Source organism: Trichoplusia ni, chromosome 4 (genome assembly GCF_003590095.1).
Source record: "Trichoplusia ni isolate ovarian cell line Hi5 chromosome 4, tn1, whole genome shotgun sequence".
Lineage (NCBI taxonomy): Eukaryota > Metazoa > Arthropoda > Insecta > Lepidoptera > Noctuidae > Trichoplusia > Trichoplusia ni.
Genome location: NC_039481.1, coordinates 14553850 through 14568133, shown reverse-complemented (window position 1 = coordinate 14568133; position 14284 = coordinate 14553850). Strand labels below are relative to the sequence as shown.

Genomic DNA, 14284 nt, shown 5'->3' with positions numbered 1-14284 from the left:
ATCTACGTATCGTAGGATATGACATGTGTCCGTGTTAAAATAAATGTTCTCAGAGGAAAGACGTATTTTTAATTAAGAGTTTAGTTTTCAAATTTTCACCAAACAAGCCAAGATTATATAGATCTTATCGTCGTGAACATATGGTCCAAACCGAGCCGGATTTTATCAAGTCGATTCCAATGACCACGTGCGTCGTCGGCACTGCGAGAACAATAGCATGCCAGAGTGGATTATCTTTGCTAACATCGTGCGAGTAACTAATAAATCATTAGCAAAATAATCATTCAAATCTATATAAATTTGTTTGGATTTTGGAGTTTCAACGTCTTTCTTCGTCTCTCTACACATTTTCACACCATGGAAGTGCTTCTGGCATATCAAATGGAAGTGCTGGAAAACCTGAAGAAGGCAGAAAAAAACTATAAAAAGACACCGAAAGAACGGATTAAAAAACCATATTTGGAAACCAGATTGGACAATTTGGAGCAACTGTGGACAGTGTTTAAAGATGGCCACAAGTCTATTATAGGCAAGGTGACCTTGAAGGACAAACAGCATTCATACTTCACGGAAGATATATATGAAGAGTTCGAGGAATTATATGTATCATACAAAACTTTATTGAAAGAAGCCCTGCAGCCTTATGTCGCGTCAACGAGTGAAACTTCGTCCGTAACACCAAAATTAAGTGCTGAACAAACGGTCAGTGAGTGCGAGGTGAAATTACCGCGTGTGCAGTTACCTACATTTAGTGGTAAATATGTTGAGTGGCAATCGTTTTACGATATGTTTCATTCGCTTGTTCATACCAATAAGAATCTGTCTCCGGTGCAAAAATTACATTATCTTAAAAGTAATTTATCAGGTGAGCCGGAAAGTTTGTTACGTAATTTTTCTATCACTAATGATAATTATGACGAAGCTTGGAAACAGTTACTTAAACGTTATGATAATAAGCGTTATAATTGTAATGCACTTATGAGATTATTGTTTACACAAAAACCGGTTACTAGCGAATCTTCTAGCGCCATTAGACATTTATTGGATACAACTACAACTTGTTTACAATCTTTGCGTAATATGGGTATTAGTACCGAGTCAATTAACGATGCGTTTGTTACTTATTTAGTGGTTTCTAAATTAGATCCTGAATCCGTAAAGCAGTGGGAATATAAGTTAGGTGTACTTAGTGACAACTTACCGTCATGGACACAATTATCTGAGTTTTTGGAATCGAAATTTAGGTCGTTGGAGATGATCGATTCGAACAAGGTACGTACCAATACTAACACAAAGTCGAAGTCTTTTCATGGATCTATTGAAAGTAAAAGGAATATTTCTAACGTAACTACTAAATGTTCTAAGTGTAAAGGTGAACACTATATATATAATTGCAAGGAATTTAGTCAACTTAGTGTAAAGGAAAGGCAAGATTATGTTAAGAACAATAACTTGTGTTTTAATTGTTTCTCTCCATCTCATCCAGTTATTAAATGTCGCAATCCAGCAAGTTGCAAGCGATGTGGCAGGAGGCACCATTCATTATTACATTTTGAAAAGGAAGTGAGCAGTGAATCAAAGACTGAGGATGTTTTTATGCAGAGTGAGTCAGACAAACCCGTGAGTACACCTATTTCAACAAATTTTTCGAGTAGAGGTTTAGAACCGAGTCAAGTTTTGTTAGCTACTGTGTCTGTTTGGGCGTACAATGAGTACGGGTACAAACAACAGTTAAGAGGATTATTAGATCAAGGGTCGCAAGCGTCTTTTGTTAGCGAGTCAGTTGTTCAATTGCTTGGACTTTCCCGTAAACATGTTAGCGGTTCGGTTTCCGGTATAGGTGGCGGTAGCCACACGAATGTCAAGCACATGGTTTCTCTTCGAGTGGTATCACGTCATAACCCTGAGGTTTCAATCCAAGTAAATGCATATGTTTTGCGATCTGTTACGTCATTGCTTCCTTCAACCGAGTTACATTCACCTGATTGGCTACATTTAGATAAAATACCGCTAGCCGATCCAGGTTACGCCACACCTAGTAAAATTGATATTCTTCTTGGAGCAGAAGTATACAGCGAGATTTTATTGGATGGTATTGTGCGTCACAATAAAATATTGGCACAAAACACTACCCTAGGTTGGGTATTATCAGGGAGGGTGTCAAAAAATTCAACTTCTGCTGATAATGGAATAATCACCATGCATTTACACTTAAGTGGAGAAGAACTGCTTAGAAAATTTTGGGAAATGGAAAATGAGCCCAACCTGATACAGAAGAAGATGACAGACACAGAAAAACAATGTGAAGAATTTTATGACAAAACAACAACACGAGATAAAGAAGGAAGATTTATAGTTAAATTACCTTTTGATAAAGAAGATCCAGAGTGTCAATATGGAAAATCAGTAATAATAGCTACAAGAAGATATGAGTATTTAGAAAGGAAATTACAGCAAGATCCTACCCTAAAGGAAACATATAACAATGTTCTACAAGAATATCTTACAATGAATCATATGACACCAATAAAAAAAGAAGACGTAGATAATCCCAAAGCAGTTTATCTCCCTCACCACGCCGTGGTTCGACAAGATAAAGACACCTCAAAAGTGAGAGTAGTTTTCGATGGGTCATGTAAAGGATTAAACAACTTTTCGCTTAATGATAATCTGATGGTGGGTCCCAAGTTACAACAGGATTTGAGACACATTCTAATGCGTTGGAGAAGCCACAGGATATGCATAGTAGCAGATATCGTTAAGATGTTTAGAATGGTGAAAGTCAATTCTGAGGACACAGACTTTCAAAGAATTGTATGGAGACCACAAGCAAACGAGCCGTTACAACATTTCAAATTATTGCGAGTGACCTTTGGTACTGCGTGCGCACCATATTTGGCTGTAAAAACCCTTCAAAGGTTAGCTGATGAAGAACATGCAAGATTTCCTACTGCATCAAGTATTACAAAGAGGGACTTCTATATTGACGATCTCTTGACTGGCTGTGAGACACTACCAGAGGCTGTACACATATATAATGAAATGAACAAGTTGATGAACAGTGGCGGCTTTGAACTGCAAAAGTTTAGTAGCAATAATCAAGACTTATTGACACATATAGGAAAGGACAATCACAGTAGCGACGATTCATTTAGATTAAAATCAAGCGCGGTCATGAAGGTATTAGGCTTAAAATGGCATAAGAACATAGACTGTTTTCAGTATTCACTAGAATTACCAGACGTTACACAACCTGTTACTAAACGGCAGGTATTGTCGGATGTGGCCCGACTGTACGACCCATTAGGATGGATTGCGCCCGTGATCATCAAGGCAAAAATATTTATCCAAAAGCTGTGGAAGTCGAAGCTTGATTGGGACGATGTACTGACTACAGATTTAACGAATGAATGGTCACAATTTAGAGAAAGTTTGATATATTTACATAATATAAACATACCACGATGGTATTGTTTTAGTCCAGGGTCAAAGGTTGAGTTGCATGCATTTGGTGATGCTTCAAAGGTAGCGTATGGCGCTGCTGTTTACATTCGTGTTATTAATAATAACAACGAAATCTGTGTAAGTTTGGTATCAGCAAAAAGCAAAGTGGCCCCTATTGAGAAGGAGATATCAATTCCTAGATTGGAACTATGTGGTGCAGCTCTAGCAGCAAAATTATTATTTGAAGTTTCACAAATAATGAACATTCCGAAGGACAACTGGTATGCGTGGTCCGACTCAACAATAGTTCTAGCCTGGCTAAGAGGCGGGTCTAGCCGCTGGACTACCTTTGTGAGTAATCGTGTGTCGGAAATTCTTAATATTTTAGACTACAGTCAATGGAATCATGTTACAACTGATTTGAACCCAGCTGACTGTGTTTCAAGAGGCATAGCAACACAGGATTTACCTGAACATTCATTATGGTGGTCAGGACCTTCTTGGCTTTCGCAATCAACTACAGAGTTTGATAACTCTGTCATTATCGAGGACACTCATGAAGAAGAAAAACACACATCTTTAACTGTTTTACCTGTATTGGAGAATAAATTCATCTGGACTATGTTTTCATCACTGTCTAAAACCTTAAAAGCTATATCTTATTGGAGAAGGGTTTTACAGAATTTAAGACTACCAAAGGAAAAACAACAATCATATACAAATGTTATAACACCTGCGGAGAAAGATAAGAGTTTAATTGTATGCATCAAACAAGTTCAAGAAGAAAATTTTAGTGAAGAGATAAAACAGTTAAAGTTGAAGAAATTCGTCCCCAAGAAAAGTAAGCTCCGCACTCTTTGTCCCATTTTTGATGAAAATGGGATACTAAGAGTTGGCGGTCGTATTGATGAGTCAGAAGTAATTTATGATACAAAGCATCCCATCGTTATGCCTGCTAAGAGTCATCTTACCAAGCTTATAATTAGTGATGCTCATCATAAAACCTTTCACGGTGGACCTCAAGCTATGTTGTGTTATTTAAAAACGAAATATTGGATATTGCGAGCGAAAGAATTAGTTAAAAGTCATTACAGATCGTGTATTAAATGTTTGAGATATTCCAAGTCTAAAAGCAACCAACTGATGGGTCAAATTCCAGAAGTTAGGTTGAAACCAACCAGACCTTTTAAATCGTCCGGTTGTGACTACATGGGACCTATTAGTGTGAGATTCTCACCTGGTAGAGGATCGAAATCCTATAAAGGATATATTTGTTTATTTATTTGCATGGTTACTCGAGCCATTCATTTGGAAGTAGTAACAGATCTGACATCAAAGGCGTTCATTGCAGCGTTTAAACGTTTCACAGCACGGAGAGGTCACTGTCAAGATTTGTTTAGTGACAACGGCACTAATTTTGTTGGTGCCAACAAACAGCTTCGTGAGATGTTCGATCGTGCTAAGTCATCTGTGCCACGTGAAATTGAGGAGTTATTGAGCTTAGAGCATACAACATGGCATTTTATTCCTCCAAATTCCCCTAATTTTGGAGGTCTCTGGGAAGCTGGAGTTCGCAGCGTAAAAACACATTTATACAAGGTAATCGGAGATAGCACACTTACCTATGAGGAGCTGTCTACTGTTTTAGCTCAGGTCGAGGCCTGTCTTAATTCTCGGCCAATAACAGTAATGAGTGATGACCCTAACGAACCTCAAGCTTTAACACCGGGACATTTCCTCATAGGTGAACCATTGATAAGTATCCCCGACGAAGATAATTCTAATCATAATGTAGTAGGTCTGGATAGATGGAGATTAACACAAAAAATTGTAAATAACTTTTGGAAGCGTTGGTATAGGGAGTATTTGGTTAATCTTAATCAGCGATATAAATGGAACACTAAAAGATCCGAACCTGAAGTTGGTGACATAGTAATTTTAAGAGACGATAATATCCCACCTGCTAAATGGATTTTAGGAAAAATAACTAAAAAATATTTAGGGCCAGACAATATCGCACGTGTTGTATCCGTTAAATGTAAAAATGGCGAATTCAAACGTCCCATTAGTAAATTATGTTTACTACCTAAGTAAAATTATTGTTTACTCACTATTGATGTTAACTTACTAAGCTATAATGTTATAATGTAGATATCTAAGTACCTTCTTACCAGTTATTAAGAACCATTATTGTATAAACGAACAAATATTAATATACATATTGTATTTTGTTACGTTAATCTTTATGTTACGAACATTTGCTATGGTAGGTTTGTATAGAATACAAACAGGGATTTGTATTTTTTCTTTTGTTTGTTGTTAACATTTGTCGCTTAAATGTTTTACATTGATAATTAAGGAGTGAAACCCCACCTAATTATTGTCGCATAAGTATTATTCATAAAGTAGAAGCATATTCTGTCTATTGTATTTGCTCTGTTTAAGTATGCATTTAGTAAGTAAGGACTAAGTGGAGTTATCATTTTGTATCACGGTGGGCGGGGTTCACTGATCTTTATAAAATTGTTTAGAACTTAAGATATGTGAAGATATATTTTATATGCGTGTTATTTTTAAGTATTGCATTTAAGTACTCAACATACACACTTTGATGTTTCAATAGCTTAATTTTGTACTCAGACTTTGTTTCGATTTTTATTTTGTATACCTATACAACTGTTTTTAGGTTTGTAAAGTACTACGTCCTTTGGTGGGCGGTATGTTTAAATAGATTAAGTTCATAGTTCATACATCAAATCAGATTCAATCTTTCACGTGCACAGACATTCGGTCACACACATTCAAATTACATTCATACAGTTCACTCATCTAAGTATCGTAGGATATGACATGTGTCCGTGTTAAAATAAATGTTCTCAGAGGAAAGACGTATTTTTAATTAAGAGTTTAGTTTTCAAATTTTCACCAAACAAGCCAAGATTATATAGATCTTATCGTCGTGAACACATCCCAGCAAATGAAATAACCTTATGTATTTTAAACGATTTCAAATTTAATTAAGTGTTCGTTATTTTTGCATTATAATATTATATTTATCATCATATCCTTTTTTTCTCTAATGCTACACGTTCTTCGATTATTTTTACTTAAAACTGAACTAGAAGCAAAACAATTTTCAATTTAAAAGACCAATAAAATGTATGGTGCCATCTAAACTAAGTTTAGAAAATAAAAATATATATTTGAGTTCCCTTAAGCATTGCTGTGAGGAAGCTCGTAACTCATAGTTAGATACGCTTTACTTCTGTCGCAAACTATGAAAGATTTATCGCTTTCGGTTTTGTGTGACCCTGCAAAGTGCACTAGAAATTTTCTTCAGTTTAAAAAAGTACATTAGTTCTGGTTCAGATGGTAGATGATAAATTAGGAAATAGTGGTTGTCGTTTGTTTTGTATTTTAAGTTTTGTTTCCAAGAGTTGGAAAAGATACGAGTATTGTTTATAGCAATATGGAAACAAATCTATAAACACGAGGTACTAAAAAATCAAAAACGGTTACTTTTAGGTAAATTAAAATATGGCATCAAACAGTTAGTTTTGTATGCAATACTATAATTTAGACTCAGATACCACAGGCATCGGATGCGGTTGATAGAAGTTATGCTAGAAGAATAAAACTTTTACGCATGTGGGTTGGTTGAGGAAAACAATGTATTTATATTTGACTTATATTCTGATTCTGCCCGTAATTATAATGACCACGTTATTGTAAAATATACGATTGTCACAAAACAAAAAAAAAAACATATTTTTATGCTGTAAAATTTTTGGCAGCTTTTTAAATTGGGGTTACAATGTATCCGCGATAAGTACCGATAACCCCGACCCAATTACACGAACCCTTCCCTTTGACTACCCCTCAGGGAAAACATGCGTGATGGTATAAAAAACAACTGTTATATTCATGTTTAAAGAGGCAAACATGCAAAAAAGCATAAATAAATTCGTCAAAATTCTGCATGTCAGAATACGAAAACCGTGCAAAAAGAAAGGGCATTTCCAATTTGACTTAGGTCTGCCCAAATATGCAGAAAGTAAAACTATTTTTACATAGAAAATTGATTTACTGCACGCGAGAGAAATTTAGCCTATTTCCGTTTACCCAGCTAATATAGTTGTAAGTTCACCTAATGAACACTAATAAACATCCTGCAAAATAAGTACCTAGGGTAGATTGCATGTCTGTAGTATGTGAACAAAGGATATTGAACTGTAGAGCCGTAATCATAGGGTTTATTTTCCTAATGTTTGTAAGTTACGTTCGACTACGCCTGCTAGTTTAAGTGTCGTAACTAATTATGCTTACACCACAAGACGGGTGAAAACACTAAAATAACAGCTATTACCGTAATATGTTGTTCTAGTGGTAAATGTGTGTCAAACTTACAAATTGGACATGTTCTCGTTCTATGATGCCGTTTTCTTGTATGTGTAAGAACTGATTAACAGAAAAATGCTGATATGTTTTGGAAATCATTGAGAGATTATTAGTATTTATCAAAAGAACAATTACTCGTAAAGCTTAAAACTTCACTGAAAACGCAGCATTTGACAAAAACCCAATACGCGAAAAGAATATATTTTTAAGAATAAATTAACCCTATATTGCCGAAGATTGAATAATGAGAAATTTTGAATCTTTTACTTGTGTACAAGATTTTCTTTGTAAAAACCTCTTGTAAAGTATTGTTTATCACATCTACTCTAGAAACGTGTACAACGTAATCAATATAAAACATTAATCAATACGCATCTTAAACGTTTACAATTTTGCAAAGATTCCCCGTAAAATTGTTATCATGACCTACTGAAGTCTAATAAATCAAATCTTCAAACTGATTTATAAACGTGAAGAAATTGATTACCTTTCAATTACCGGTAAATAATAAAGCCGATAACAAAAGCCAGAAAAAGTAAAATTGTTTCGTCATAGGGAATTACCGGGACTGGTATTACGTTTTTAGCAGAATACTGCTGATGGCAAAACTTCTACTAACCTTTTGTATGCGCTACGAAAATACTACGATACAAATTCGACTAAAAATTTGCTATCGCTTTGCATTTGCTGAATAACTAATAGCGCTGTGACTGTTGACGGATTACCGAGATTAGTGTCTTCCCTATAAGAGGGAAGAGCTCTCATCCAGGATTATACCAATACAGGTGTATTAAATCTTTGAGATACGTGAACATGTCTTTTGCTTTAATGACAACATAGGGAGAAAAAAAAATAGTAATTGTATTTGCCTGGGCATAATAGGATTGGCGGCATTCGCGGCACCATGAAATAATTCAGGACAAAAATGTACGTCGATCAAACAATACTTTTTTAGTAAATCTCTACAACATTTAACAACTTAGTTTTCGGTATCTATAAATATTCACATGTCAGCGCTTTTAAACATCAGGTGAGTCAAAACCACAGGGCCTTTGCATGTTAGCACCGAGAGACTGTTTTTAGCAACAAAGAAAATTTTTCGAAAGCGAAAATAATACGTGCAGTATTCAGATTGCAGTCTGAGCTATGGAAGTACAAATATGTTCCCAGTGCAGGTAAGTAAAAATATTGTAAGGCTGGAGTACCTGTATGGTGATGAAACAGTTTTAATCACTGAGTTCTTAAGGCAGAAGACATCTTAAGATTGATTATGATAATGGTGAAATAAATGTGTCATAGACTCAAGCGGATAGTACCACGAACTAGAAATATAAAATAAATTAAGGTATTTTAAAATGGTAACACAGAAATGGTTACACAGTCATATGTATGAGTACATAAGCACACAATACACACTACTGTCATACACTACAAGATGACAAACAAAAAATTAATGAATTAATGAAGGGCATATTATCAAGAATCAAACCCCAATGATAAAATAGAATGTTCATATACGTCAAAGCCAATCTAAAAAAGAGACGATAGAAACATTCCGATTCGTAATTGTGTTTACCTTAGGGACAAAACGTGTAAAAAACCTACGTACAATGTTAGATCGAAATACATTATTACGAAATCGTTAATGTTGTACATTGAACAAGTTTCTCGAAACTCATCCGGGTCGGATCTAACTTTACATAAATCCCGGATATTGAATCCCGAAACAACAGGTCTATGAATCTCGTTTCTCATTTGTTTAGACGAATGGACAGACGTAATTTATATACGAAAACTCTAAACTATTTTAGACACCAGCTAAGGCTATTAAAAAAATGTTGTTCGAGTACTTTCCGTACATATCTATACTAATATATAAAGCTGAAAAGTTTGTTTGTTTGTTTGAACGCGCTAATCTCAAGAACTATTGGTCCAAATTGAAAAAATATTTTTGTGTTGAATAGACCATTCATCGAGGAAGGCTTTAGGCTATGAACCATCACGCTGCGACTAATAGGAGCTAAGATACAATGGAAAATGTGAAGAAAACCGGGCAGGTATACCTAAATCATAACTTATATCTTCTACCCACGGGGACGATGTCGCGGGCAACAGCTAATTGGCTTATAAAAATGATAGCAATAGAAAAATTGGTGATGTAATTTATGATGGTGTTATGCTTAACCTTCAAGTTTCTTTCCATTATAGGTACCTAGTTGTTATAACGGCAACAGAAATACATCATTCGTAAGAATTCCAACTGCCTAGTTATGCGGTTCTTGCGATACAGCCTGATGATAGACGAACAGACGGCTGCCTCTTGTTATTGGTTACGTTTACTACTCTTTGGATACGGTATTATAAAACTACAGTAGTCCAACAAGATACTACTAATATAACGCTGTCGATAATACCTCCTTAAAGAGAAAGGCAGACACTGGTCCTTGTTAAATCTACTCGGTTCCCTTAACATTTATAGTAGGTAAAAAAAAAGCACAATACCTTTTTACAAGAACGCTTTATAGTTCAGTAGTTACACAGCTTGTTATCGGAAGAACGGAAATTGTTCGTGTTGTAAATCCAATATTTATTGTACGGAACGATGCTAAAACTTTGATGAAAAATATCTTGAAGATGGCATTTACTGTTTTAAACCTTCCCTACTGGCTAGTACATATTTTCTAGAAGACCTCGTAAATATCCGCGGACCGTAATCTGTTTCGAACAAGAACTTCATGGGAGGTAATAGATTTTACTCGATCAGGCGATAAAGAAATCGTTTTTTGCAATAAAGATTACCCTCACTTAGATATTGCCAATATTGTTAGTTTTAGACTTAATTGGTGTATAAAGCAAGTTTTTATGTGATTTAATAATTTGTTTGAAATATGTATATATATCTAGTTAATGTAATGCAGGGTTATTAATACAATTATATTATTGTGCCAAAACATTTGACAATCCTTATTCCTAAACTAGGTATTTGCTCCTGTGTCTTAGGAGTCACATATTCATTTTATTTTGGCTTATATTGTTTAATTTTTCTGCCGAAATTGGATTTCTTACGTTTTAAAAAAAGTATAAACGTTTACGAACAACAAAGGGTCTCTCAAATAAAATCAACTAAACATGAAACTACAGTAACTTGGGTCCCAATACAACTTCTGTAATGATAGTTAACGCTTCATTGCTTGGGTTTATTGCTTTGTCACTACTAAAGGATCCATTGGAGTAGTAAAGACCCAGGATTATTATAATATTCTATGTACGGCTTGTTTGGACGCTCGATTCAATTTTCATAAAATGTTATTGGAATATTTATTACGTACAGTAAAGTATCGTAAAAATATATCCTAACAAATCTGTTCGTGATTGTTCATACCATGTGGTGAGTGTCAAAAAATACCTCTAAATTAAAAATAAATGTGTAATCATTGACCCACTTACGTATATTCATTTGACATTGCAAATCTGTAAAAAAAAAACGACGCAAATTCTCGAATAAAATTATCATTTTACTTGAATGAAAATTGCATTAGCTTTTTGCAGTTCGAATCATTCTGTGGGCAACAGCTTTTAAACTAGTATGCTTCGTGTCGACTTTTCCATTTCTGATTCCAGACCAACTTCGGAGTAACTTCCGAAGTGTGAGAAGATGTTAACCAAAGCTTAGAGAGGTATTACAGCAGTTGGTGTTTGAGTTTCTCATGAGATAGTTCGTTTGATGCAATAGTTATATAATTGCTTTGAAAATTGGAAGTCAGGGATTATAGAGGAAGTTTCACCAAGGCATCGTTCTGGGGCCTGTCATATTAATATCATTTTCTTTTCTAATATCTATATATTAATACGTGATGCCAAAACTTTGTACCCCTTTTTACAAAAATTGCGCGGTCGCTGGAGCATAAAATTTGGCACACTTATAGTTTATGTGCAGGAGAAGTGCAGAACGCTAATATTTTTCAATAATAATGCTTCTAAAGTACATTAAATCAATAAATAAAACATTACCCACACTACCATGCATATCACACACACATGTTTCTTTTGTTTTTAATTTTGTCCGTAGACATAGGAACATTACACACACTTCCATGCATTTCACACACACATGTTTCTTTTATATTTCATTTTGTGCATAGACATAGAGTACTGACATTGACATATCAAAAATATATATATTTGCCTATACATACTCTGTGGTCAAATGGTTTCTTTTGATTTTCATTTTATGCATAGGCGTAGAGTACTCAAAAAAAAAGTTTTATGTGCCTCATTTAATATAAAAAATATTTTAATAATAATGCATAAAAAATACATTAAATATTTAATAAAACATTATACTAACCAGCATGCATTTGACACACGCATACATACTCTGTGGAGTCTGTGGTCAAATAGTTCTTTTGTCTATTATTGACATGTTTAAACTTTAGTTTGAAAGTTTTTCAAACTTTAAAAGTTTACGAATACTACGTGAAATACTGAGCGCTTATACAAATTTATATGAGTTGTGTATGTAAGTTGTGTCGTCTTATAAGGACTTCTGTCTTCTGTAGCAGCAATCTGCAATACCTAACAACATTCAGGTACAATTTTTTTTGCTATAGTTTACGATTTCAGTAATTGCGTATACTTTAGGATAAAGAAGTGATTTTGTGTACGAATTATCAGAATTAACAAATCACCATACAGGCAAAAACTTTTTCTCTTCTTGATTTCAATAATTTGATGAAAGAACTTTAATTATGCCTCGACATAGAACATTAACGAACCGGAGTGAGAGACAAATAAGAAGGAATATTTCTCTATGAGGAAGGAATAATTCCCCATCAGTAGTGTTAGATAGGGGTTGACTTTAGAAACGGGCTGCACGAATTACTGGGTGTTTTTGGTTTTAATAGATCGGCAATGATGCCCCGAGTTATAATATAAAGTGTTTTTGTGCGGAAATGTGTAGTTTTTGAGAAATCTTAAATTAAAGTTTTGAGGTTAATTCTCAAAAATGAAACAGAAAATTTTATAATGTATGGCAAAAACTAGTGTTTTCTCACTCTAACCGTCATATTGAAGTGTCACTCAACTGTCAAAGAGTGTAATTACATTCCAATAGTTCATTTAGTTCATTCGCTTTTCGTTCGCGATTGTTTATGTTCCGTGTTTTCGTATTGTGATTTTTCTAAATTGTTATGATGATTATCATATAAATCTAAATTTATGTAAAATGTTGAAATGTATAAAACTAAATCTAGAACCATCATCATAGTTAACACCCCGACTCGGAGCACCCCGACATGGACAGGTTAGGTTAGAAGTGGTTGGCGGGGTCGTTGAGCGAGCGAAGCGAGCGAATAGACCCCGCCAACCACTTCGTGGTTATTTATTTTTAAACCACCCAGAAGTAGGAGCCCCGCGAAGCGGGGCTCCGTCGACCGAGCCAATAACACCGTTTTGACACTCCTAACCTCAAAATTAATTTCAAAAAATCTCAAAAAATATACGTTTCCGCATCTTTTCCCTTTAGGGGGTATATCCTGGGCACCACCCCTCCCCCCTCCCCCCATCCCCACACTCCTATGAATGCAGCCGATTACTAAAGAATACCCTTAGATAGTAATATGATTTTGAGAGATGCATTTAAATGTGCTCTCAATGTCATTCCAAATGTGTTTTTAAGTTATGATTGTGGATTAATGAATTTAGAGTGCAGGTTTTGCAATGCGCAACATTTTGAATCTGAAGTGACTTTAGGCGACCGAACTGCATTCACTTCATGTTGTCACAAGGGTAAAGCAATATTACCACCCTTAAGTCAAAATTAATATTTTAAATCATTATATGATGGACTTACTTCAAATGAAACTTCAATAAAAAGTAAACAAAAAATTATTTTGAAAATATTATTAGGAAATATAATTAATGTTTTGCTATGGTTAGCTCCGAAGCAAAAGTTGCTGAGGCAGTTACAAGTGGAGTGTATCATTTCAAAATACATGATGTTTTTTATCACAGATCAGGCCCAATGACTGCCGCATATGGTCGCTCACCATGTTTTGCACAATTATATTTTTATGATGTTGACTCTGCCATTAATTATAGATTACAAGAACGTTTATTATTTGTTATTAACCAAACATGTAACAACAACATAAAGCGTAAAATTTCACTGGAATTGGAACGCAGTAATCCTTTTGTGCGGTCATTCATTGCAATGAAAGATCATTGTCAGAGAGTCGAAAATCAAAACAAAGAAATTTGTATGCTCATTAAAGTAAATCATGATTTAGATCTACGCCGATTTAATGATGCAGTTCAAACTGATGTAGCAGTAATATTTAGTACAGTTGATGGTGAGCCACCTTTTGAACGAAATATGATTTGTTTTTCAAAAGTTAATGGTATAATTAAGAATATCTCAGTTTTGGACTCATCATTAGACCCT

At 34.7% G+C, this 14284-nt stretch overlaps 1 protein-coding gene across 1 annotated transcript; it reads left to right on the top strand.

Annotated features, from left to right (window-relative positions):
- Nucleotides 1-357: 357 nt before the first annotated feature.
- LOC113493116 lies at nt 358-13422 on the top strand. The gene is made up of 3 exons (XM_026870937.1): nt 358-706; nt 1487-5188; nt 13367-13422. Exons 1-3 carry the CDS (start codon nt 358-360, stop codon nt 13420-13422), a joined length of 4107 nt encoding a protein of 1368 aa, XP_026726738.1.
- Nucleotides 13423-14284: the final 862 nt, after the last annotated feature.

Coding starts and splice junctions, on each gene's coding strand:
- LOC113493116 (XM_026870937.1), top strand. CDS start 358: ATGGAAGTGCTTCTGGCATATCAAATGGAAGTGCTGGAAAACCTGAAG. Junction 707..1,486: donor AAGTGCTGAACAAACGGTCA/GTGAGTGCGAGG, acceptor CATCTCATCCAG/TTATTAAATGTCGCAATCCA. Junction 5,189..13,366: donor ACCGGGACATTTCCTCATAG/GTGAACCATTGA, acceptor TTTTCCCTTTAG/GGGGTATATCCTGGGCACCA.